At 47.9% G+C, this 26,504-nt stretch overlaps 1 protein-coding gene across 2 annotated transcripts in view; it reads left to right on the top strand.

Moving 5' to 3' along the window:
- The window catches only part of RAB9A (RAB9A, member RAS oncogene family), a 158,042-nt gene extending 131,829 nt beyond the window's left edge, over positions 1–26,213 (top strand). For both annotated transcript variants that reach the window (XM_085622494.1, XM_085622495.1), the window contains one exon: positions 23,375–26,213. In XM_085622494.1, coding sequence (XP_085478620.1) covers positions 23,411–24,022 — 612 coding nt within the window. In that variant the 5' untranslated portion in view covers positions 23,375–23,410 and the 3' untranslated portion in view covers positions 24,023–26,213. The remainder of the gene's footprint in view (positions 1–23,374) is intronic.
- The last annotated feature ends 291 nt before the right edge of the window (positions 26,214–26,504 follow it).

Raw genomic sequence — 26,504 nt, 5'->3', positions numbered from 1 at the left:
GGCCACTTCAGAGATGTGAAAGCCTGGATTTTAGCTAGTTTAAGCTTAAGAGTAGCATTATATCGTTCCACTAGTCCTGCTGATTGTGGGTGGAAGGCAGCATGAAACTTCTGCTTAATCCCCAATCCTTTCAAGACATACTCAACAACTTGCCCAATAAAATGGGGTCCATTATCACTCCACAAAAGTTTGTAAACCCCAAATCTAGGGAAGAATTCCTTTAGAAGCACCTTCGCTGTAGTAAGAGCTGTATTATCCTTCATAGGGTATGCTTCCATCCACTTACTAAAAGCACATACCACTACTAGAACATACTTTAAATTATTACAGCGTTCAAGCTGGATGTAATCCATCTACAAAACCTCAAATGGCGCAGTTGGTGTAGCAAACCCTCCTGTTGGAGTTCGTGTCCCTTTTCCAGGATTGTACGGGAGACAAATCAAGCATGACTGCACTATCTTTTTAGCCGTGCCAGCAATTTCTGGATGATCCCAAACTTGCGTAATCAACTTCGTTATTGAGGATGCTCCAACATGTGCTTGCCCATGTGCCATATGAATCATAGGATGTAAATAGGCTGTGGACAGTCTCCATTTAGTCATGTCTTTATTCCTCCAACAGCCCTCATCATCCAATGTTCCCTCCTTAGACCATTGCTCAAGTTAATCTGTAGAGGCAGATCGCTGCATATCAAGCACCTCCTGCCTGGTATCATGCCAACGTTCAGCCTGTGACTTCACTACGTACTCTGATGTAGTGCTTGACAGCATTGCAGTTTTGCGGGCTGTGCGGTCTGCAAAGGCAATACCTTGGCCTATTTTATCTGGTACTTTCTTATGTGCATTACACTTAACAATCGCTATCTTCTTCGGATATGTCAAGGCAGTCAGGAGATTATGCACTAATTCTCCATGCACTATTTGCGTTCCATGTGATGTAAGGAAGCCTTTTTCCTTCCAGAGTAGCCCAAAGTCATGAGCCACTCCAAAAGCATAGCGGCTATCTCTATAGATATTAACAGACAAATCAGTACTAAGTTCACACGCTCTTGTTAGTGCTATCAGCTCAGCTGCCTGGGTTGACTTCTGTAGAATACGAGCTGTCTCAACTACTGTGTGAAGCGTTGAAATTGCATATGCAGCTGAGGTCGTACCATCTGGTAATCGTAAACAGGACCCATAATTCTCCATCAACCTTTGAAAGGGGCGTGTCTTGTAGGTCAACACGACCCTTTGTCTGTTCCTCAGTAAGGAATATACAATCGTGAAACTCTTGTGGCTGGGATTGAGTAGCCGGATATGGCAACAGAGTAGTCGGGTTTAGGGTTGAACATCTTTTCAGAGTGATATGAGGGGCCAAAAGTGTCAGTTCATATCCTGTCAAACGAGCACTGGTTAAATGCTGTGTTTTAGTTTAGTTCAAAAGGGCATTAACTGCATGGGGTACTAGCACAAGCAATCTATGTGACAGGACTATCCCTTCACTCTGACGTATGGACACAGCTGCCGCTGCAACAGAGCGAAAACACCCAGGCAACGCACGAGCGACTGGATCACGAACAGCTGAAAAATATGCACAAGGACGCTGCTTATCACCATGTGTCTGTACTAGAACTGAGAGTGCACAACCGTCCCTCTCGTGTACATAGAGTGTAAAAGCCTTAGTGTAGTCTGGAGTGCCTAATACTGGTGCAGAACATAAAGCTTGACCCAACTGCTGAAAATCATTCTGACATTCAGTAGTTCATGGGAGGGGCATTGGAGTGTCTTTAGTCAAGAGGGCCAACAAAGGTTTTACAACGTGTGAAAAGCCCAAAATCCATTGCCTACAAAATGAAGTAAGACCAATAAATGCACGAACATCTCTCTGGGTACGAGGCACAGGCGTGGTCTAAAATAACTTGAATGCGGTCTGGTGTGAGTGCAGGTCCCTCCTTAGACAGGAGGTGACCTAAATAGGTAACCTGCTGTCTACAATATTGCAATTTCTTTCGAGAAACCTTGTGATGGTGTGATGCAAGAAATTAAAGCAATAACCGTGTTCCTTCTTCACACTGTTCAGAGGTATCACCTGCCAACAAGATATCATCGACATATTGTATGAGAGCCACCCCTGTTGGTTCAGGGAAAGAATCAAGCTGTCGTTTTAAAGCTTGGCTGTAAATACTAGGACTCTCTGTATACCCCTGGGGAGCTCTACAGAATCTGAAGGATCGATTATTCAAAGTGAAACCGAACAAATATCGGCTATCAGGATGAATAGGATTCGAGAAGAAAGCATTCTTCAGATCAATCACAGAAAATGTAGTTGCAGTCGGAGGAACCATGGTAAGGAGTGTCGTGATGTCAGAAACTACCGGGTATTGGGGCACTACAATCTTATTAACCTCTCGCAAATCAATGATAAACCTGTACATTTTAGTATCAGTATCTTTCTTCAAAATGGGAAGGATGGGACTATTGCAAATATTGTAAGGGACTTCTTCCACAACTCCTACTGCAATCAGATCTTGAACAATACGTATTAATGCTTCTTCGCCTTCTCGAGAAATTTTGTATTGAGGCAATCGAGGCAATGAAGCCCCTTCCCTCGCTTGAATATGGACTGGTGGGATAACCATATGTCCCACATCAGTATCTGATGTCGCCCACAAAGTACTAGGGAGTGATGCCAAGGCAATATCTTCCCTACTGAGATAGAACTTCTCAACCATGGGATAGTTATCATTCAAAATAACACGCACGCCTTCTGGGGAACAACGTATCATAGCCCGGAAATGCTTGAGCATATCAAGACCCACAATATTGTCCGGCGTGTTAGGGGAAAGCAAAAATGGACATGGAGCAGAAAACATGAAATGCAAGTGGTTGTGAGAGTGGGCTAAGGGAAGTAGTCCCATAAAAACCTATTGATGAGCTTGTTAAGCCAGACAGGGGAGCCCTTGGAACCAATTGTTTAGACAGAGCGTTATGAGTAGCTCCTGTGTCAACCAAAAACTGATCAGTGGAACCTAAAACGTATGCAGTAACATAAGGACCCTCCTGATATACTGGGACTTCAACTGATTCCTTACCCCATCCTAGGCATTCCTATGCATAGGCAGAATCCTTCAAATCAGCAGTCGGATAAGCAGACATTTGATAGTGATTATGCCTATCAAAGTATTAGAAGAATTCTGAGTATGCTCAACAGCTTCAAACCTAGTGCGACTATCCATACCTCCCGTATATCCTGAATTCCCTGGACGGCCTCTCATTTGTCCTCGACCACGCTGATACTGCGGAGTACGCAATTGTGGACAGTCAGCAAACCAATGTCCAATCTCCTTACGATAAGCGCACTGATCAGAAGACAAAGTTACTCGGGGGGGGGGGAAAGAAGGTGCGCCAGGGTGGTAGATCGCACGTCCGCCTCTGCCACCACCTCTATAGGATGGACCATAAACCTGAGCTAACATAACCTTTGTTTTTAAGTCTTTAGTCCTTTTATCCTCGTTGCCCTTAGCTTCCAATTCCTGACGTTCATAATACTGAGCCATAGTCAAAAGAGAGACTGGAGAAGCCGTAGTCCATGAACTCTCGCTAGCCTTTAGGCGACTAGCTATTCCTGGCAGCATGTTCGCAACAAATTTATCGACAAACAGATGCCTGCCTGTGTCATCTGTCAATGAGTGGCTACTAAAGTCGTGGAATGTCTCCTCAAAACTTGTAAAGAAGTCAGAGACAGATTCATCGGTCTTTTGTTTATAGGATGCTAACATAGTCCAATCTATCTTTTTAGGAGGAATGAGAGTTTTCAATTTAACAATTATAACTCTTGGAAGGTCTAAAATCTGTTGTTGTGGTTTCTGTGCTGGTTCCCGTTCTCTATCTGTCCTCTCTAATTCCCTCCAAACATCTCCAAAAGCTGCCTGATCATCTACTTTACGAATAGATCTCCACATATCAGGGGGTAGGATCAGCCCAAAAAACATATCAATATCAGACAAAGTCATAATACAAGAACCAATAGCTCCTTCAACTTCTTCGTAAAAAGCCGCCAGATTTTTCCGCGGGTCTGGCAAAGCAGTCTTAAGAGCCATAACATCTGCTCTACTCCAAGGAGTATAGACCCAATTATAAATAAAATATCCCTTTGCATCATCGAAAGTTTTATCGTCATCCTTTCCCGTACCCTTAGGAGGGACATACAAAGGCGCAGCTTCACGCATTGGTTTCCCATGAACTATAATAGCCTTATCTGTCCCTGGGTTGCTATCCTGCTACACGGAGGGCTGAGTTGTCTGTTCAGCTGCAGCTGCTGCCTTTTTCTCCTCCCGCAATGGGAATGCCTCAGCTCGCAGTTTAACCAAGCGTCTAATTAAGTCAGCCACCTGAGAAGGGAGAAAAAGAGCGTCACGCAATTGTTTACAATCGTTTGCTATATCAACACTCTAATTCTGTGCAATGCTTTCTAAACCGTGCTATCACTTCTGTGGTAAATGTTTCTACAAAATATAACTGTTCCCTATCCTGCCATTGTTGTACATCAGCTACAAGATCTGAAGCAGAAATGTCATCACGAGCTGCTTTGCGAGCAGCTGATCTAAGAGCGGCTGCACGATCAGCCGGTAGAATTGAGCGAGTCTGACGCTGAGCATCGGATCCTAACTGATCCTGATCTGTAGGAGAAATATCCTCATCAGAATCAATAGTAGGGGCAGAGGGAAAAGTGTATGGAGGCGGGGAACGATCTAACAAAACGGAATCGTCCTGTGGTTTATTAAGTAGAGGGTAAAGGGGGCACCGGACAGGGTATTGGCCATTTACCTGTAAACTACGCTCCCTGTCCTCTCTCTCTTTTATCTCCTTCATTTCTTTATTTTTCAGTTCCAGCGCTTTCGCATGGATATTTTTGCTTTGTTCTTTTTCTACCAAAGCTTGCTGTCTTCTCACACGTTCACGCGCTTCTTTCTCCCACATTCGTACACAATCAACATATCCTGTCTACTTTTACATTTAAACATACATTGCTCCACATACTGAATCTTTTTAAGATCAAATGACCCATTTATAGGCCATCGCAACTCAGGATCCTTACTAGTATATTTATTCCATAACGTGCTGTACATTATAGAAGAAATACCATTTTTAATATACATATCCCTATTTGGTGTCCCCTCTGGGGGAGCCGGCTGATTCCGTTCAAGATCCATATTGGTACCTCCAAGAAAGCAACACATTCTACGAAGTGTGCTTGAAACAGGCATGCCAAGAATATTGTACTATATACAATATTATACGCAAAGTAGCACTTAACTCAAAGTGTGCCGTTCAAGTTTTTCAAAATGTTCTCATTACCTGCCTATATAAATTGCAGTGTACATATATCCAAACAAGTCAAGTTTTTGGCCAAATACTAACAAAAAATGCCGACGACCTCACCAAGCACAAACCATCAGCTTCCCTCTGCCAAGTTCTGAATCAACCAAATGGTCTCTGCACGGCGAACACCAGAAGGAATCTCAGTCGAGGACCAGCACCGCCTGGAGGGTCAATATCAGGATAAGTGGAAGAAGCGCCGCGGATGCAAAGACACGGGTCTCCTCACGCAGTGATCACCCGTAGCGAGATTCCGATCCTCCGTGAAGACCGCTCCTTCGGGTATCCTAGTCGCCGATGAGCCCCACGTGACGGTTGCCAATTTGTAGAGGTGGACCTCAAAGGCCTACCACTGCTAGGGGTCCGCCCTTCTCTGCACAAAAGTCCTCAGACCAGAAAATTGAAGTTGGCACAGAAGATGAAATAGTAAAAAGATATTTTATTAACCTCATGAGGTGGAACTACATTCACACAACACCCTTCGGTAGTGTATGAAGTAGCATAAGGAGTAGAAGAACCATGGGTCTTTTATACCCACACAAGAGCTCAAAAGAAAGCGGTACAAGCACACATAGGAGAGTTACATACATAAATGGTCATACAAAGAATGCACAGTCAACAGTAAAGGAGGAGCCAACAGTTGCTGACTTTGGTAAAAACAACCTGACCGTTACAGAGTAGAGCAGGTGCATGGGCAGCTACAGACTCGTCTGCACATGTGCAGAGTAGCAGAGGCTAAGTATAGCCAGTTCTTTGAGCAAAGCACAAGGGCAAGCAACAGTTAAGAAGGAAAAAGCACATGGTTGACAAAATGGCTGCTGGAAACAAGATGGCTTCAGCTAAATGCTAACAGCGATCTCTGCCAAATTTCCACAGTACGTTTTGTGAGATTTGGACTGAATTTCCTTCTGAACCGGAGGAGTCGCAGACATTGCAAGTAATATTGTATCCCGGGTCAACTCGGGATTTGATCTCTCACATTTACAAGGCTCTTGCAGGGTAGTTGCTCATTCGCCTTTTAAAGCATATTGCACACGTATTGATTGAAGAAACGCTTCATTTCAAGTGAGTTTCAATTCAAGATGTTTTTCAATCACATTTTGAAAGCAAACAAGTGTGGTCTGTGGCTCCTTAAGCTTACTTAAAGGTTCCTTTTTTGACATTTAGGAGCTATTCTCATGTTTGTAATGTCACTTTAGTTTAATACAAAGCCATCCACAGACCAGTGTCCATAGTGCATTGCGTTTGTGCTGGTCAAGTACTTACTTTTTTGCCTCATAGAAGCCAATTTCACCTTGGGCATAGCAGTGAAATTTCATTCAACTGCCAAAAGACGACACCTTTGCCTTCACATTTTGTTTTTTTTTTAAACGAAACATCCTTGTCCTAAAGTGACATTATAATGTGTGGGTGGGGTCTTGAGCCCCAACCACACTGCCTGGGGACCACCACCTCCCTGGGGCACTAATTATTGAAATAACGGAGTCCGTAGCGGATCCCCAGCTCCGGGGAACACCATCTCCCCGGGGCTATATTCACGATGGGAGCCCTCCTTGCCCCTGGGGACTGCCACCCCCCAGGACCAGCTCCAGCAATGTCCCGGGGTGCCCACCCCCAGGACATTTCAGTTTGTTTCAGCTCCTGCCCTGACATTGCAAACTTGTGCTTTACTTCATTGAAGCAAGAGCAGAAAACCTGCTCTCGCTTTCATGAAGTGAAGCACATTGCAGGGGCATTGGGGCGTCCCCAACATGAGGCAAGGTCCTGCGGGATGGGGTCCCCAGGGCCAAAAGTGGCCAAGGGAAGGGGGGCCACTTGTCCCCCTTCCTCTTTTTTGATAAACACATTTTTAATGATTTGACAAAAGACACCAGCCAATCATCACGACACCATGAAACTTCAGGAATACAGACGAGGTTTTGTGCGACCCAGTATACAGATATTAATACGTTTAAAGCAACATAGATTTGTACATTCCCTTCGGGACTAAACCATACCCCCCAACCATATCCCCCAGACCCTACAATATTTCTTGGGACACCCGCGTGCCTTATACATGATTTTTTCTTGCGTGGCACACCAATCCACCCCCGTCCGCCAGCGTCCAACACTCAGGGGTTTGCGGCATTTCCAGGAGGCCGCTATATCCCTTCTGGCTACCACCATTACCATAGTGAAAAACAACTTCTCGTTCCGAGACCCATCCAACCCATCAGTGATACCCAGGAGCGTGTGTTTTGGGTTGTGAGGAAGCTCCCACCCCAGTGTCTCGGTAAGTTCTTCCTCGATATACCCCCAGAACCGCGTCAGACTGGGGCATGCCCACACCATGTGGAGAAAATCAGCTGGATCATGACCGCACCTAGTACAAGCTGAGGTCGGGCGAAATCCCGCTCGATGAAGGCGCATCGGAGTGAGATAGGCTGCATGTAAATAGAGCTGTACCAAGCGTAGCCTGGCGGAGGTGGTGACTGTCCTATGGGCCATAAGGGTATCACGCCAGTCCTCCTCCAGGGTGCCCATCCATTCCTCCCCTTGAGCTCGCAGTCGGTCCAGGGAAGTAGGGGCATTATTGATCAGTGTGCGGTAGATGCGGGAAATGCCACCTTTCCCCAGGTCCCCAAACATGATCTCTGCCTCAGGCGGGCTATGGTCAGGAAGTTGTGTATCCGTACATCACCTAGCTGTGAGATACCTATGAGGTCCCATGCCTGGAAGCCCTGCAGCCCATTAACCTCTTTGTTCCAGGTCCCCTGCCACAAGAGTGTACATTGAGTCCATGTGTGTGTCCAACTGGTGTGGTGCAAAGCGGCCCGCCAGGCCAATAACGCGGAGCGTGTGACCTCTGGTAAGTGGGAAGGGATAGGAGCCCCATACAACATGGACTGAACCATAGCTAGGCCCAGTTCGAGCCTGTAGGCCGGGTCGGACCATCCCCCGTTGAACCAGTCGTGTATAGAGAGTAGGCGCGTGGGGAGGTAGTACAGATATAAGTGGGTCATCCCCAGACCCCCATCGAACGATGGGATCCTACAGACGTTCAGCGCCAGACGGGCCCTACCTTTCCCCTAGAGGAACTTATTAGCCATGCTATCCAATTCACAGAACCAGGTCCAAGGGCAGCACAGGGTGGTATTTTGAAGAACATAAAGGAACCGGGGGAGTACCATCATTCTAAAAAGGGCGACCCTCCCCATGGGGTTTCAGGGGCAATGTTTGCCACTTCTGGAGGTCCGCTTTGGCCTGTCTCACCAGGGGGGTGACGTTGAGGGCCCAGCTAAGTTCGGGAAGCAAAGTCATCCATATCCCTAGGTATTTGAATGATTGACAGTGAAGCGGTATAGTGGACTGCCAGTCGAAGCATTCTCAGGACAGCTGGAGGGCAACTAGGACCGATTTATTGGGGTTCAAACGAAGGCCAGAGGCCCATTCGAAGGCGTGCAGGATGCGGAAACAGTGGGTGCCTGATCGGGCGGGGTCCGCTAGGTAGATGAGGACATCATCCGCATAAAGGGCGATTTTGTCGGTTTTGGTGTTTAGCCAGTCCCATCCCCGCACGTGTTCACACGAGCGTATCAAGGATGTCAAGGGCTCCAGGACCAAAGCATAGAGCAGGGGGGAAAGGGACAGCCCTGCCTTGTTCCCCTGCAGACCGAAAAGGGCTCAGGTAGGACCCCATTCATCAGCCCATGGATGAGCGTTAAGAACCCTGACCATGGCCCGAAAGCTGGGACCAAACGCTGTCTCCTCAAGAGCTTCCACCAGGAACCCCCAGTCCACCGAATCAAAAGCCTTCTCAAAGTCTACAAAAGAATGGCTAGATAAGGGCTAAGGAGGCGGCGGTGGGCCAAGGCCAATTGCAGTCTACGGAGGCAGTGCCTGGTACCACGTGAGGGCATGAATCCGCACTAGTCGGGATGAACCAGCACGAATAGATGGTGTTTGAGCCGCTGGGCGAGGACCGTGACAAACAATTTTACCTCCGTATTAATGAGAGAGATAGGGCGGTAATCCGCACACCGTGGAGAGGGCAGCTGGGACTTGGGAAGGACCATGATGGTGGCCATGTCTGTTTCCTGGGGGAAGGAACCTTTGTCAACAGCCTCCCGAAACAGTTCCGCAAGATGAGGGGGGTGAGTTTCCCGGTAGTGAGCATAGTATTCCTGAGGGAGGCCATCTGGGCCTGGCGTCTTGCCAGAGGAAACAATTTCTTCGCGGGTGATGGGGGCGATCTAGATCGTCCTGAAGGATGGGGTCTAGGCGAGGGAGGTGGCCTTCCCGACCTCCAGAAGACCCGCAAGGGGGAGGGTTGGAGTTCTTGCCTCATACAATTGGCAGTAATATGAAGCAAAGGCACGGGCCATCTCTGCTGGAGCGCGGCATTCCGAACCATCCTATGCCAGGATTTCTGGGATTATGCCGTTTGCCCTAGGTTATGTGGCTAAGCAGTGGAGGAGCGAGCCATTTTTGTCGCCCCAACCATATACCCTTGCCACAGATGAGCGCCAAAGGAGTTTGGCTGCTTCCAGCGAGAGTTGCTTAATCTCCGAACGGAGATAAGCAAGGAGTCTCCCGTTTGATGCATCCGGGGATCGGGAAGAGGCGCGCTCAAGTCGCAAGGCCTACGCCTCCCGTGAGGTAATTTGCTCCAGTTAAGCCTGCCGCTGGAGCTTGAGCTGGCCCGTGGCGATCCCCCTAATTGTAGCCTTGCCAGCCTCCCATAGGGTGCCCGGGGAGGATACAGACCTGTCGTTGGATAGAAAGTATTGTTTGAGTTCCCGTCCCACCACCCTCCGGAACTCCTTGTCCTGAATGAACCAGGGATTTAACCTCCACGTCTGACGCAGATGAGCGGGAGGGGGGCCCGAGTGAATCATTACCGGGGAGTGGTCTGAAATGCCCCGAGGGAGGTTAGAGACATCCCGAAGTAAGAGACAGTCCGTCGATGGAACGAAAAAGGTGTCAATACGTGCCTGCGTATGATGCGCACCTGAGGTGTGTGTGTGAACTGTCTAGTGTGGGTGCCAAGTACGCCATGCATCACATAGGCCCAATGATTGGGACCAAGACGTCAACTGTTTCGCCTGTGCAAGTCTACTAGAGGAAGGGGGACCAGTCGTATCTAGGGCAGGTAAAGAGACCGCATTAAAGTCTCCCCCGAGGAAAGTGGGACCCAGGGGTAGGGACGCTAGGAGGTCTGCGGATTTGGCTAGGGTCGCAGTTAACATTGAGGGTGGGTAATAGAGCGACACAAGATTGAGGGGGTTCACGTTCAGTGTGCCACTAAGGGCCACAAAGGTGCCCTGGGCGTCATGGATGACCCGCGCTGTCACGAGGGGAAAAGAACGTTTCACCAGCATCACCACCACCCGGGAACCCCGAGTGAAACCCCGAGTGCCAGATCCTATCGTAACAGTAACGTGCTAAAAAGGGGCAGTGGTTACCCAACAAGTGCGTCTCTTGTAGCAATAAGATGTCTGCCCCCAGGCGTTGTGCGTAGCATAGTACAGCTACGCGCTTAAAATGATCCAGGAGGCCATTAACATTCCAGGACATGATGCGCATGGTGGCCCCTAGCAGAGGTGTATCAGGCATAGTGGCAGTGTGTGTCAATGTGGCTGTGACATCCCAAAGGGAGGTCTGGCCTCAAACTGGTTCGCCAGAGGGCCTGGTTAGGTGTCCAGAGAGAAGTCAACGCATCCCACCGGGTGCAGATCGGGGTGCCATGTGAGTGCTGGTGCAATCAAACTGAAGAATTACTGAAATAAATTAAAAAGGAAACTTGGGACAACGGTCCCCCCTCCCCATCCCGTCCCCCACCCTACACTTCAGGAATGGAAGCATCTGTCGCCCTAACAATAAACAAGTGAACTAAAGACCAAACTAGAACACTTGGGAATGGGAAAGCGTGGAGAACCCCTCCTCATGACAGGATGTACATACACAAGTCCGTTGGGAATAAAAACAATAACAATATGAGTCCAAGTACAGTCTCCGGCTGCGGAGCCAAGCCCGGCAGGCAGAGACAAGTTCAAGCAGGGTCTCTCAGGAGCGCCGGGCTACGGGAAAGATCTGTGTCTGAGAGGTCCAGCAATGAGGGCCGGGGGAAGCACCCCAGTGGGCCAGGTGGCCGGACGAGCCGGATCGCCTCCCGGCCGAGGATTCTTTGAAAAGCAGTATTGGCTGTCGAGAAGGGCCCAACGGAGAGTCTGACTGGGCTCGCCTTTGGCCACTGCGCCTGCGGGAGTGGTTGCGCTGAGACCGGGGGGCGGAAGGCGCAGGGCGGACGGGCCCACCGTTCCCCCCCCCAGGCAGTGGATTCCTGTCATTAAGTCGCAGAGGGTGCTCCTCTGAAGCCCAGGCCTCAGTAGGAGTGTCAAAGAACAGGGTCTTGTTAGCGAACACAACTCGCAGGCGTGCCGGAAAGAGGAGCCTATTTTGGATGTTGAGGGCTCTCCGTTTTTGTTTGACATCACCGGAACGAGTGGCGCTGACCCTGAACCTCACGGGTGTAGTCCGGGAAGATCATGATTGCGTGGTTGTCATAGTGGAGCCGTTGCTGTTCGCGGGCTTCAGCCAGGATGGCGTCCCGGTCTTTAAAGTTGAGGACCCGCATGATGATCATTCGGGGGGGCCGCACCTGGTGGCGGTTTGGGGGCGAGAGAACAGTGGGCCTGCTCAATCGTGAACCATGGGGAGAGAGATCCCTCCGAGACCCACGACCGCAACAACCTCTCCAGGAAATCCACTGTGCGGCCCTGCTCCGCTCCCTCCGGAAAGCCTACGAGGCGGAGGTTGTTGTAGCGCCGGTACCAGTTTTCCGCATCTTCGACCCGGCGGTGTAGTTCCTGGGTGTATGACTGGAGACAAGCTACTTGCCCCTTGAGTTGCTGGACGTAGTCTTCCACGGTGGAAATTCAGGTTTCAGTCTCTTTGATCCGGGCCGTGGCATTTCGGAGATCCTGCCGGATGAGGGTCATGTCCACGCGCACCTCTGCGATCTTGCCCTCCACCGAGTATTGTGAGGCGTGGATGGTCTGTAGGACTGTGGACAAATCCGCGGGCAGCGGAGGTTCTTGGTCTGAGGCGCCCCCGGTAGCCCCCACATCCGTGGTGGTGAAACGATCCATTTTGGCTTGAGTGGCCGGGTTCTTGGGCAGTCTGTCCGTTCTGCCCATGGTGACACTCCGCAGGGCAGGGAACTCCGAGAATCTCTACAGGTGGGCCTTGCAGCGGGTCCGGTGGTCCTCCCCGGATGGGCCGAGATCAGGTAGGGGGGGGGTGGTTTACGGGGGCAAGCAAGGAAGCCCACCCTGAACTACTACTTCAGGCAGGATGGCTCTCCAGCAACCAACGAAGAGGGGGGGGGGGGGGGAGAGAGAATGCTGGACCAGTACCGCGGGGAGGGCCTTGCCCGCACGGCACGTAGATTACCCCAGGCAGCACTTGAGTGGCGCCGAAGGGGCAGGCGGAAGAGGCGCTCCCACGCCGTTCGAGGCCTGCGGCCGAATCCGCCCCCTTGGCCCCAGCCCCAATGAGTGGCAATACCAGGGAGGGGGCCACTCCGGAACCCTGGCCCCAGCAAGACGGGCCCGCGGTTCCAATAGATGCGGGACGAGGGGCCCCTGGTGGAGGTCCCCACAGGAATCCGGGCGCCGCTTGGTGTGTGCGTCCGAATGCCTCTGCAGCCAATATCTCCCACCCTGGAGAAGGCGTGATGGAACCGGAGTTTCAGGGCCCGGCCGGGAAGGGGACGCCTCCGCAACAGCCCCAGCACCCTCTTCAGATCATGTGGCAACAAGTCAGGAGGGCAAGATGGTGGATGAGGGGCCCAACCACGAGCCCCTCGCCGCTCAATATGTGCGGCTGGTATTCCCTATGGGTCACTCCAGCAGGAGTCTGCTGTCTGCCGCCTCAGGATGTTAGTAGGGCTCGGGAGAGCAGGCCCAGAAAGCACAGTTCAGGAGGGGGAGGGGATCCAGCCAGGGCAAACGATGGGCAAAACCACCCGGGGCTGGCCCCCACCCCAGGTGGGGCCTCCCCCCTAACAAATGTCCCCAGACCCACCCCCCCTCCGCCGCCGGAACTCACCCGCTGGATGGTCCACCACGCCTTCAGATCCGGGTCGGCAGTCGCCTCACAGCAGGCGGGAAATAACGCCGTCCTCCAGCCCCCGCTGTCCTGTATGACAGCCGTAACCACAGCTGAGCCGCTGGGGGGGCCGGAGTGCCGCCGCTGCAGATACAGGCAGCCAGGCCGCTGCACACTAGGCCCGCCCTCTCCAGCGAACGAGGACCAGGAAGTCTTGGTCTCGGCCTCTCTCCCCCAGGCCCAGCCGAGCGCGGTGTGGAGAAGGGCACTGGCACCACCTTGGGCCAGCGATGTCTTCCGGTCGAGCAGGCAGCGAGAGGGCCTCACCGCCCCCTCAGGTGTACGGGCAGAGGCCAGATGAAGCACTCCAGGGGCGGCAGGTGCCGCAATCAGGGTGAGGAGGCCGCCACCTTGGCCGCGAAGCACGGCCGGGCGATCGGCAGCAGCAAGGCGGCGAGACACGGGACTCTCCACATCCAGCAGTACAGCCAGAGGTGCTGCGATGAGGAGATGACCAAGTTCAGGTCAGGATGGCCCGCAGGACTTGGGGATTGCAAACGGATGGCGGAGGGGTCCGGGAGCACTCTCAAGGTGCGTCCACCATCTTGGCTCGGCAAGCCGCGCCCTTCCCCCCCCCCCCTCCCTCTTTTAATTATTATTATTTATTTATTTTTTTAATGAGGCTGGGCCCCGTAAATGGGGTCCCTGGGGCCAAAAGTGGCCACAGGAGGGGCGCCATGCAGCCCATCTCCAAAATTATCTAAAGAAAAGGCAGGGCAGGCCCCGGGGATGGGGTCCTTGGGGCCAAAAGCAGCCCAGGGAAGGGGGGCCATGTAGCCCAGGGAAAGGGGGCCATGCGGCCCCCCTTCCATAAAAAAGTTTTGACCGGGCCCGGGGGATGGGGCTCCTGGGGCCAGAATAGGCCTCAGGAGGGGGGCCCGTGCCCCCTCCCTTTGTATGTTTATTTTTTTTTAAAATGAAAAGTGGTTCTGGCCCCGGGGGATGGGGGGGGCCCCTTCCTAAAATAAAAATAACGGAAGCCCTGCCCCCTTTCACTGCTACCCATCTCTTATCTCCAGTATGCCCCACCCAGTGGGATTCCTGAGAGGTGGACCGACCCTTTACACCACTCTGCAAACGCACCTCTTGGGGCACTGCTGGTGGGGCGATTAGGTCCTCTTGTCTCCTGAGGACCTCAGGACTGAAGTGGACTTCATCCCCCGAGCAGCAGTGCGCCGCCAGGTGGCACGTTTGCAGAGTGGCCTAAAAAGGGGGCGTGGCTTCGGACCTCTCTCAGCAATCCAGCAGATTGGGGCTTACTAGAGAGAACAGGAGGGCTAGTTGGCCCCAGGGACCCTCAGGAGGCAAGGTGACTTCATCCCCCAATCAAGAGCATGTCAGGGGGGGCACGTTTGCAGAGTGGTGGACAAAGGGGGTGTGGCCTGTATCCACCTCTCAGCAGTCCCACTGTGTGGGGCTTACTGGAGGTAACAGGTAGGCTAGTTGGCCCCTAACGACCCCCAGCAGCGAAGGGGGCTTAAATCACCATCGAAGAGCGCGCCAGGTAGTGGGTTTGCAGACTGGGGGGGCATGGCCTGCTATGGGAACTTACCAATGCTGCTGTGTGGGACTTACTGAAGGTAATAGTGGGGGTAGTTCCTTGGGGGCCAACTACCCCTCCTGTTATCTCCAGTAAGTCCCACACAGTGGGTTTGCTAAGAGGTCTTCGGAGGCCATGCCCTCCTTTCTCCACTTCTCTGCAAACGCACCTCCTGGCACACTATGGGTTGGGGGGATGAAGCCCACTTTTCTCCTGAAGGACTTTGGGGGGCTAAGAAGCCCTCCTGGTACCTCCTGTAAGTCCAACATTGCGGAATTCCTGAGTGCTGGTCAGAGGCCCAGCCCCCTTTCTCCACCTCTCTGCAAACGTGATTACTAGTTAAAGAAGCATTTGCAATGTAATAGTGTTAGAAATGGGATTTCTGGTTGGCTAGGGCTTGCGCCAAAGCCAGGCAGAAACCACCACTCTAAGTCAGGGCTGGGGAGTTACACGCCAAAGATAACCCCTGCTCACCCCCTTGGTAGCTTGGCACGAGCAGTCCGGCTTATCCCGGAGGCAATGTGTAAAGCGTTTGCGCGCGCACACAGCAACAACACCCTAGGCCCACCACAAAAGAAACTCCACACAAGGTTATATATAAAAAATAGCCTTTGTATTATAATAAACACATTAGATGATAGCCACATGATTTACACTGTACCAACTGGCACTGGGCAGAATTTTACAAGGGACTATTTACACAAGACAGGGCCACATGGACCACTGTCAGAATCAGCACAAATCACCAATTATACATGTAGAACATATACTAACTGTAACACAAATTATCACGGTAGAGCACAACCAATAACTACTGGCGCAATAATGACCTCAGTGTCATCACACTAGAATCAGGTATAAAACCTATCCTGTATCCATCACAGGGGCATAAACACATTATGCAATTTCTCATTAGTCTAACGCATTAGACCTAACCACCTAAGTATAACTACACTAGGGGCGTACATCACACAGGGAGACATAATCTCACTAGCAAGAACAACCTCATAATCAGAAAAGACCACATTTAGAGGTATAACACAGGGTGCGCAAAACATCCTACACACAGTACATTTCCTAACACCCAACGCATTAGCATCTAAATCCCAATAACACCTAAATCACATTAGGGTCCAGGTTGCGCCAGAACCTAAACGTAGCAGCTGCCCACTACTTGCTGGGCAGCTGGGGACAAGAACAGGGCCTAAACGCTGCAGCTGGCACTAAGTGCTGCGCAGCTGTGGAAGTAAAATGAGGCATGGGCTCTCAATGGCCCTGGAAATAATGTCCAAAACGCTGGAGCCACCTAGGCTCTGAAAACGGCATGTCCTCCCAGTACTGTGGAGCGCACTGGCTCCTGAAATCATTGGGCCAAAATGCCCTTTTGGAGCCACGCAGGCTCAGAAAGTCATTGTGCCACCGTTGGAGCCACGGGGCTCTTAAAATAACTGTGCAGTTCTCTTGCTTTTTTCTGCACCCATGCCTCTTTCTGCACTTTCTGCACTTCTTTTGCTTCTACCTTTTTGTACACCAATTTACAGAGTATGCTTTTTGAAACCCAGGTATTCAAGTATTGTTATGTTTATTTTTATGTAACATGTCACTAGGTAAAACAGAGACACACACATGCATACCTTCACAAACTGGGTCAGACTTGCAACAGTGATATGCTTAGGATTGCTGTTTTACATTTGGTACGCCTAACATTCTGAGCAGTCGATGAATACTGAACCTTCAAGAGGGAAGTGAGGGTTAAGACATCTTTGAAGAAAGATTAGTGATTAGGCTTCTTTATATGAGTCTGTTGTAAGGTACAGTCGAAGTAAGCCTCTTTCTGCACCTCTGTTGGTTCTTTCTGCACCTCTCTTGCCTCTTTCTGGACTTCTCTTGCCTCTTTCTGTACTTCTCTTACTTCTTTCTGCGCCTTTCTTCCTCTTTCTGCACATGTCCTACCTATGTAGGCATAGTTAGAAATTAGCATTTATAAAACCTTAGACATTCACTAAAAAAAACATAGGTTTCAGGGATGTTATAGTTCAGAATTAGCATTTTAAAAACCTTTGAAATTCACATAAAAAAACACAGGTCTCAGGGACTTTATAGTTAGTTGGACATTTCACTTGTACAAAACCAGAGAAATTCGGCCGTTATAGTTAACTCGCGCCCCCGCAATGTACTGCTGATGACGTCACATATTACATCACTCATGACATGTTCCGTGACATCATTGATGACATCACTGATGATATCTCAAATTACATCACTGATGCCATCATCCACTTAATCTCTGATGCACCTTGTCACACCCTAATATAACCTTTCATACACCCACTCTAAAATACAGACTACCAATCTCAATACCATAGACACACCAATACTCGTTAGTACATACCCACTTACTGATTCATAGGTCTACACGCGCATCCACTCACTAATCCATACAGTTACTCATTCACGCAATCCCTCATCTATACAGCCACTGATATATGCTATCACATACCCATACAGACACTCACACACCACAACTTAACCATGGAGTTACTCACACACCTACTCAGTAACACAAAGAATCAATCACATTGCCATTTACTCACCGATACAGTTATACACACACCACCTAACTTATTCATACATATACTAACACATAGATACTCTCGTATACAATCATTCAAACAAGCACCCACTTGTCCATACAGCCACTCTCACAATCAGTCACTCTCACATATAGTCACTTATATACTCCAACACTCACATATACTGCCTTTCACGTATGTAGTTACTCCTACATGTACCACTGAGTCATCTACTCACTCACCGACACAGCCATATGCACACTCACTCACCCATACAGCCCCTCGCAGATGCACTCATGAACCCATACAGCCCCTCACACATGCACTAATGAACCCATACACTCACTGAAAGACCTACTCACACATCCTTGTAGGGACACACACACACACACACACCCACACCACACCACACCACACCACACCACCCCCCAACCTGTACTCAGACAACCAAGCATTAACCCATATACACACTCATGCAGCTACTAAGCACCCATGCTGCCACTTACACACCAACTGACAGACTGATACAGTCACACAGATTAGTTATTCTCCCATGTATTCACGTTTAATCACTCACTTGTACAGTCACACACCTACTAACTCATACATTCAGCCACTCATACACCCACTCATTCTTCAATAAACCTTGGCGTATATATACATAACATTCTTAAACGATTTAGAAACAATCCGTCACTGGATGATGTAATCAGTGATGTCATTTGAGCTCTCATCAGTGATGTCACTGACCATGTCATGAGTGATGTAGTATGTGATGTCATCAGCAGTGCATTGTGGGGGCGCGAGTTATAGTTAGCTGAGCTAACTATTAATGGCCAAATTTCTCTGGTTTTGTACGAGTGAAATGTTCAACTAATTATAACGTCCCTGAAACCTGTGTTTTTTTTCAGTGTGTGTGTGTGTGTGTGTGTGTGTGTGTGTGTGTGTGTGTGTGTGTGTGTGTGTGTGTGTATATATATATATATCTCCCGCACAAATAAGCTCCTGCTAGGATCTCTGGCACGAGGCAGGCTGGCGCGGGATGGCGGTGGAGCAAGCAGTCAATCAATCGCACACAAAAGAAAGAATGTCTGCACTCTCAGATAGTGCTGCAGTGGGGGTTTAATTACATATGGTAACGCATTTCGACAGCCGAGGCGGTCTTGATCACACAATTTGCGTACAGGAAATGCACCATTACATAGACTAAAGTTAATCATAAGAATTTCAAAATGGACCATGCACAGCAGTTTGTTGCAAGCGAGCTAATACATGATGAAAATGAAGCGGCCTTCTTGTAGTATTGGTAAACTACTACTGGACACTCAGCAGTAAGTACTTAAATAAATACAAACAAAAGTAAATCACCTTAGCTACCATTAAATTCCTGATAAGCCGGTTGCCAAAAAATTACACCAATTGATGAAAATTGAGCACTGTATACACAATACATTATAGTACTACTTGCATCTTCAATGTGTGGCAATCTATACCATTCTCTTATATCGTAGAGAAACCAAGGACAGCAAGACAACAATATATATGTCAGACAACGTGCAGTCGACTAACTGCTGGGGATTGATCTAAGGCGAGGGTGAAGTCAGTATCACATAGAACAACAGCAAAATCACATATTTTAAGCAGCTTATCAGGGGTTGGATTTCAGTAATACTTAGAATATACATTTATCTTAAAGAACAGAGTCCAAATCCTCTTTCAGCATTTCAAAAATCAAATCACTTATTGACACAGTTTGTCATCTGCTGAATCCGTAATAAAATCATTAATCATGTCCACCCACTGAGCAATATCTGCTGCTGCCTTTGCATTCTTCCTGACTACCTTCAGTCACACCTTCTCACCTAGCGCCAACTCTTTTTTTTTTTTGTTAAACTCCCTCCTGTGAGCGTGTGTGCTAAAGCTAGTTAATGGCCATGTGAAGCTTCATCAGCACTAGACCCAAAATTGCAAATATAGGTTTTTCAGGCTTTCGGATTATGCTCAGCAGGCATTGTGTGAGAGTACATTGCAAACACAATGCTGTTGTCTGGCGGAGCCTCAACACTAACCTCTTCTGTCAATGCCGCATAAGAGCATGCCATGGGGAAGAATAATGCCTCAATTGCAAACACATCTAGGACAGGCAGATTTTTTGGAGATTTTCAACGGATTCAGATAATTACAATGCAGGATGTTAAAATGGATTAATTTGAATCTTGCATTACTCTAGACCTTCCACACCTGAGAGCACACCTTTCTACATTCCACATCCATCATTGGGCCGGTATGTCATTTTCCCAATATTGTTTCACTTTTAGGGACGTATTTGTTTCCTATCTCCCTTTAATGCTTTTCAAGGAGTATGATTTCTCTGTATGCTTGTCCTAAGGTTAGTATGGCCTCATTGTTTGAGACACCTCCGGTTCCTCCTGGAAACTCATCCAGATGTCTCTAGGAATTCCTGCCAAAGTAGTGTATTAGAGGAACTGAGTGGACCTCCTCCCCTCTCCAAAGGCCTCTTGGGCTTCGTCAAATGTAATAAAGGAGCCCCTTGGATATATAGGATGCTGGCTTTTTATGCAGTGTACCAAAACGAGGTTCACTTTGTAGAAAGTGCCGATGATATTTATTGGCTTAAATTAATAATCCTAAATGCTCTCTTTTGTTTTAGTGTGGGCGAGCAGTGTACGCTTATCAGAGGGTAGTGTTAAGCATTTTTTGAACACACAGTCAATAAATGAGACACACACTCGAGAAGGAACTTGAGACCAATTGTAAAAAAAATAGCAAGTATTTTTTATATATATTATATGGAACACCAAGAACTTCGTAATTGGGTTGGTACATTTCGAGATATCAATTATTACAGGAAGGTAATGTAACACAAATGCATTTTAGGCGGTAACGCTTTCCTATGGAGAAAGAAACGTATACTGCATACAGTTACTTGCAATCGGTGGTCTCCTTTAGGACTTAAGGTGCTGGGGGCAAAGGTCCAAAGTACCACCAGCAGTTTGAGTTTACCTGCACTGGCGTATCCAGGGGCAGAGGTGTTGGACGTGTTGGTAGCCATGCACGCTACACCATGGGCAAAGAAAGGGAGGGTACCTAGAAACAGGCTGGGAGGGAGACTTGGGGACAAGTCCGGGAGCTCCCAATGGGGGATAGGGGTGGTGTTTGTGTGGGTCCAGGGAGCATAGTCGGTTGTCGTGGTCTTGAGCTGGGGAGCTCGGGTGCAGACAGTTTTGGCTGCCTGGTGCCCGTGCTTCAAAGCCACCCACTGTTCTCGTTTAGACGTGCAAAGGAGGACAAAACAGGACAGTTGGGCCACTCTCCATGTTGACCTCTACAATGCTGACATTCCCCGTCTGCTGGTCCGCATTGCAGTTTTGAGGTCTGAATTGGACTCAATCAAGCTTTGGTGCTGCAAGGGGTCCAGCACCCCGCGTATTGGTGCAGGGTGGGCCAGTTGGTCCTGGCATCTTCACACTTGGTGGGGAGACGAATCTGGCCTCTTGTAGCATGGTGACCTCCTCCTGGGTGGCTGCTGCATCAGTGGACCCGGTGGTCAGCAGAACGGTGAACAGGTCGTTGCAGTTTGTGCCTGCAGGTTGCAAGGAAGTGGCTTCTCTACTTCAAGGGAGATGCTGACTGCTTGGTGAAGTGCTGGAGCCCCTCCATGGCTTTTTAACGATTCTCAGCTGCAGAATGAGTGGGATTATCAGGAGCAGGCAGGGCTTGGTGCCAAAGTCCACCAGTAGTCCGCAGTTCTTGCTTCTTAGGCTCTTCTTGGTCCTTCTTCTGTGTCAGGGGAAGCTGAGTTCCTATTGTCAGGGGGCCACCTAAATACTGAATTTAGGGGCGTTAAGGGGAGAGAAGGATAGGAATCAATGAGCTACTGACCCTTGCCGTCACTACACCCCCTATATGACCGCTTCCTGCGGGGAATGGGCATAACCTTATCCCAAAGTTACAAATTCCATCAAAAACAAAATGGTAGAATCATTTTTTTAGAAGACACATCAGGCAGCCCACGTTAGGGGTGTGATTACCCTGGTAGTGCACCACACCTCCTTGCATAGCTAATTTTCCACCTGCCCTGGTGCCAAATGGGCTTCAAGGCAAGGGGTGGCATCTACTAGGTCTGGGGGAAGCCGAAGTCGCATATCAAAGGCGGCAGGGGCTTTGACGTCGCTAGGCTTGGTATGCAGATCCACTGGCCTTCCAGCAGGAGGAGGTGTCAACACCTTCTTCCAGAGAAGGCATTGTTTCTGGCATCAAAGAGCATGGGCTTTCACCTGCAGGGGATCAGAAACATGTCTGTGGTGGCAGGCTGGACGACACCAATCGGCCAGCACACTAAGAAGCTGGTAGGCCTTCAGGGGGCACCTTTAAGATGCCTTCTGGGTGGCTTGCTTAATAAATCCATTACTGGCTTCAGTATGGGTTTATTAAGACAAGGTGTTTGATACCAAACACCAAAGGTTTCAGTGAAGCCATCATGTAGTTGGGTGACTCAAAATGACCAGTGCTCAGTACATATACTTAAGACGGCTTCCCTGTTCACTTATACTATCTAGCAATTGAATTAAACAGCCCCGGTGCTTGTCTGCTCATGCAGATATGTTCTCACATGTAATAAAATGCACCCTGCCATAGGACTATTAGGCCTGCTGTAGGGGTTACTTACATAGATTGCATGCAGTATCTGTGGGTATGGCACACAGGGTGTGTGCCATGTCTTGTTTTCATTTCACGCAGCCTGAATTGGCAATTTGCATTGCGTGGGCGGCAACCTGAAGCACTGCTGCTTAACAAAACCAGCCCCTAGCACTGTTGCTTTTGTTACTGGGAGATGATACTGCAGCATTGCTGCAAAACCTGCCCCCACTGCTCCAAAACGGGCCCCCGCCTTTCCAGCCTCACGGGCAAACGACCCGATGTCCGCTACAGTCAGTCCGGCCCGCTACAGTCAGTCCGGCCCTGGGCTTGTCTCCAACAAGAGGGGTGCCTCAGTCCCTCTTATTGCATGATGCTAGATGAAGTTACAAATTTGTTACTTACACTAGTTCAAACTCAGCCCTGTGCTTGGGAACTCTTGACATGTTATGTGATGAAAAGAAGGGTGAAGTTGTGATGCGGTGGGGAAAAACACCTATTTTGCTGCTATGTTGTCAATGGAGAGGTGCCGGCACAGCTCCTGCAATTTTTTTAAATGTATTTTTTTTTCTTTACACATGCCTCTGTGCCTATCCAGTCTTGTACCTCCGCATCTCCCTCTGTCTCACAACTCCATTCCCTGCTTCGGGTTCATTTCCCCCGCAGGGCTCCATATTCCATAACATGGGGCGAGATTTGTGACCACAGTTTGTTCCCCCCTTGCACTACATAATGTGTTATAATTGTGTTAATATATTTGTTGCAGATGAGTTGAAGATCAGTCACTCTACATATCAAAACAAAAAAGCACTATGCTGATCTGCTGCCTCAATTGAAAGGGGGTTCTGCTGGATTGAGCCCCTTTAATGATAAATGACCTCATTGGCCCAAGTTCTGAGAGGACTTCTTGGAGAGTTCAGAATTGCTGTCTGCTACTGTCTCAATGTTTTAAGTAATTTGCCAGAAAACCTTGCAAGTTTTACGTTGCCAAGCATACCAGCAGTGAATAAATAATGATGTACTGTTTTGATTAAATTCACATGATTTGCTGTTCTTTGTATCCACTGATTTGTATATTAACTCTTTTACAGAACTCGGACATTGGAAGAGAACCCATTCTGTGAACAATGGCTGCAAAATCTTCTCTCCTCAAAGTGATCTTGCTGGGAGATGGCGGTGTTGGAAAAAGCTCACTCATGAATAGATACGTCACCAACAAGTTTGACACTCAGCTGTTCCACACAATCGGTGTAGAGTTTCTAAATAAAGAATTGGAGGTGGATGGCCATTTTGTCACCATGCAGATTTGGGACACAGCAGGTCAAGAACGGTTCCGAAGCCTAAGGACTCCCTTTTACAGGGGATCTGACTGTTGCCTCCTTACTTTCAGTGTAGATGATTCCCAGAGCTTCCAAAATCTGGGAAACTGGAAGAAGGAATTCATCTACTATGCAGATGTGAAAGAGCCAGAGAGTTTTCCTTTCGTTGTTTTAGGTAACAAAATCGACATCAGTGACCGACAAGTGCCTTCAGAAGAAGCTCAGGCTTGGTGTAGAGAAAACGGCAACCATCCCTATTTCGAAACCAGCGCAAAAGATGCCATTAATGTTGCTGCAGCCTTCGAGGATGCCGTTCGGAGGGTTTTAGCAATTGAGGATCGAACAGATCATATGATTGAGACAGACACAGTGAATCTGCATCGAAGGCCGAGGCCCAAGCCTAGCTCATCCTGTTGTTGACTGCTATGTTCAATGTCGAATAACTCCCTTCGGTTATGTTCCAATTGGAACATGTAATTGTATGGCTATATTCTTTGGTGAAATACCATTCAATGAGTTAACCTCTTCCTAAAATGGTAGCATCTTCCGCTTTTAAATGGTGAACATAAATATTCTGATATAACCTTGCTTGATTAATGTTTGGGGTAAGTTGTGATACCACAGCTGAAATTATTGAAGTACTTTAGCTTATAATTCTGAAGAAAAACTTGAAAGTTCTAAACGCACTACTATGGGGGAAGAGGGTTTTGTGTGAATCCAATGCAGAGCAAGCTTCTACTACATACATAAGTATGTTTGTATGTTTGTGTGTGTGTGTGTGTGTGTGTATACATTTTTATGAGATCCATTCGGTTTCTTGGATCAGTGGACAGCTAATTTTGAAAGTAATAATGCATGAGATGGGTCTAGTTGTTTTATTTTAACATTCCTTTGATTTAAGTGGTACATCTTATTTTTAATAATTTTGTTTTATAAGAGTCAGAAACTACAATAGAAAAAGATCATCATTCCCATTACAGTATTGTTTAAATTACTATAACTTCAGAATTTGGTTTTGAAATGTGTATTAATCCTCATTAGCATGAGCTTGCCATGCATCCATAGTCACTGGCCATGTTAGTAATTAACATGTTTTAATGGTAGAATTTCAGTGTACTTGGAGGAGTATTCGGGTGACTATCAAAGTGTCAGATCTTCCTACACTCAGATCAACCTGCTGGTTTTTAAGATATTCTGGTTGGAACATAAAAAACCACTCAAATGCTGCAGAGCCAGCGTGGAATATTCTGTTTATCAGAAAGTCTGCTTCGGTTTAACAAAACAAAACACAATTTTAGCATAACAACTGCGGTATCGTTGGCACAGCATACGCGACATAATGCCATTATTGGCCAATTTGTATAATTCTGTTAAAATGTTTATTGATATAACAAAATTAATGTACAAGGAGTCGCCGTTTATTTCTAACACAAGGGTCTTGTTAGGAGAGAAAAATTTGCACATGCATAAGTGCAGCCCAGGGAGCGTTTTTTCCCTCAAATCACAAAATGTTAACAAATGGACTTGAAATCTGATTTTGTTCTCAGTCTTGGGAGTACTTCCATAGGTGCCAAAATGGCAGAAGATTCTCAACCTAAGAGGGTATGCTCGCAATTAAGAATGAGTGTACCTCTCGTCTGGGACGGTGTTTAGCAAACGTGTTGGTTATAACTTAATTCGAATGACCGACACCGCAAACTAAATGATTAACTACATTGTGTGCTTCAAATTTGTGCCGATGGTAACACTCGGTGTAGCCTGGGTGGCCTGCGGAACGTGCAAATTTTCCTTAAATGTACTCTATTTCCAATAAGCGCGGTCTCTGGCATTCTTGTTACGACAGTGTGTGCTTCATTTCACATGCTTGCTCGTCATCCGAGTTTATGGAAGGCCTGAAGACTACGTTCCTTTAACGTTACCTGGCTTCTTGAATCAAAGAGAATTATTTAGATCTGAGCATAAAGTTGGAAGTGCACAGGGTGGATTTCAGTTATTTCTCAATAAATGCTCTCTTCTGGGCACTTCTTCGGCTACTCGTGGAAATACTTGTTAAATACTGTATTTCAAACAAACTCGCTGTAATACCTTTCACTATCTCAGAAAAAAGAGGCATAAAAACAAAAGATGTGATTGCAAGCGGTGCAAGACGGACAGCGCTTTATCTACCTATCTCGTCTGTGTTACTTAACCGAAAAAGCAGAAATACTCATGCAAGAGTAACTGTGCTCATTTTCAAAAAGTTGTCACGTGACACTTGTTGACATTCATCTGAACTGGATTTCTTGATCCAGACAAACACAATACCACAGATGCTTATTTTAGTCTTCAGAATAATAATTCTCTTCAATGCATTAAAAGTTGCCTTCCAGAAATTGACAAGCCATTGTTCATTCCTGAGGACTGGAACCATGAACGTTTACATTTTCACATAAAACAGATTGTGTAACGACTTATGCAATATATGCTAAATTTGTGGGGGTAGAGGTTGGCTAATGCAGAATTAAATGTGTTGGAATAGTTACTTTTTGAGAGGAACACTTCAATTTCAAAACGATACAATGTTTTGGCCAGTTCTACTTGATATGTATGAAATAAAAATTATGTAAATTTGTTCCGACAGTGTGTAAATAGTAGAGGTACTTGAACTTGTCTGGGATTTTGTTTGTTGCTATGTTTAATTTTTTGTTCGCAAGCTGGAATGGAGATGTTTCATGGGATCATTTATAATGTGGGTTGTTAGTAACTTGCTGCAAGACTGTGATGATGTCAAAGCTTTGTGTTACGGGATTTTTGTGTAAAACACATCGCTTGCAAATTGACTGTCCTAGTGATGCTCTTGGGACTTTCAGTATGTTGATTAGGGTCTATCTGTTTCTGATTTTCTCAGTGGCATGGGGTTTGC

The sequence above is a fragment of the Triturus cristatus genome, chromosome 8, assembly GCF_964204655.1.
Source record: "Triturus cristatus chromosome 8, aTriCri1.1, whole genome shotgun sequence".
Classification (NCBI taxonomy): domain Eukaryota; kingdom Metazoa; phylum Chordata; class Amphibia; order Caudata; family Salamandridae; genus Triturus; species Triturus cristatus.
Note: the sequence above shows the minus strand (reverse complement) of the source record. Positions and strands in the feature narration are given on the sequence as shown.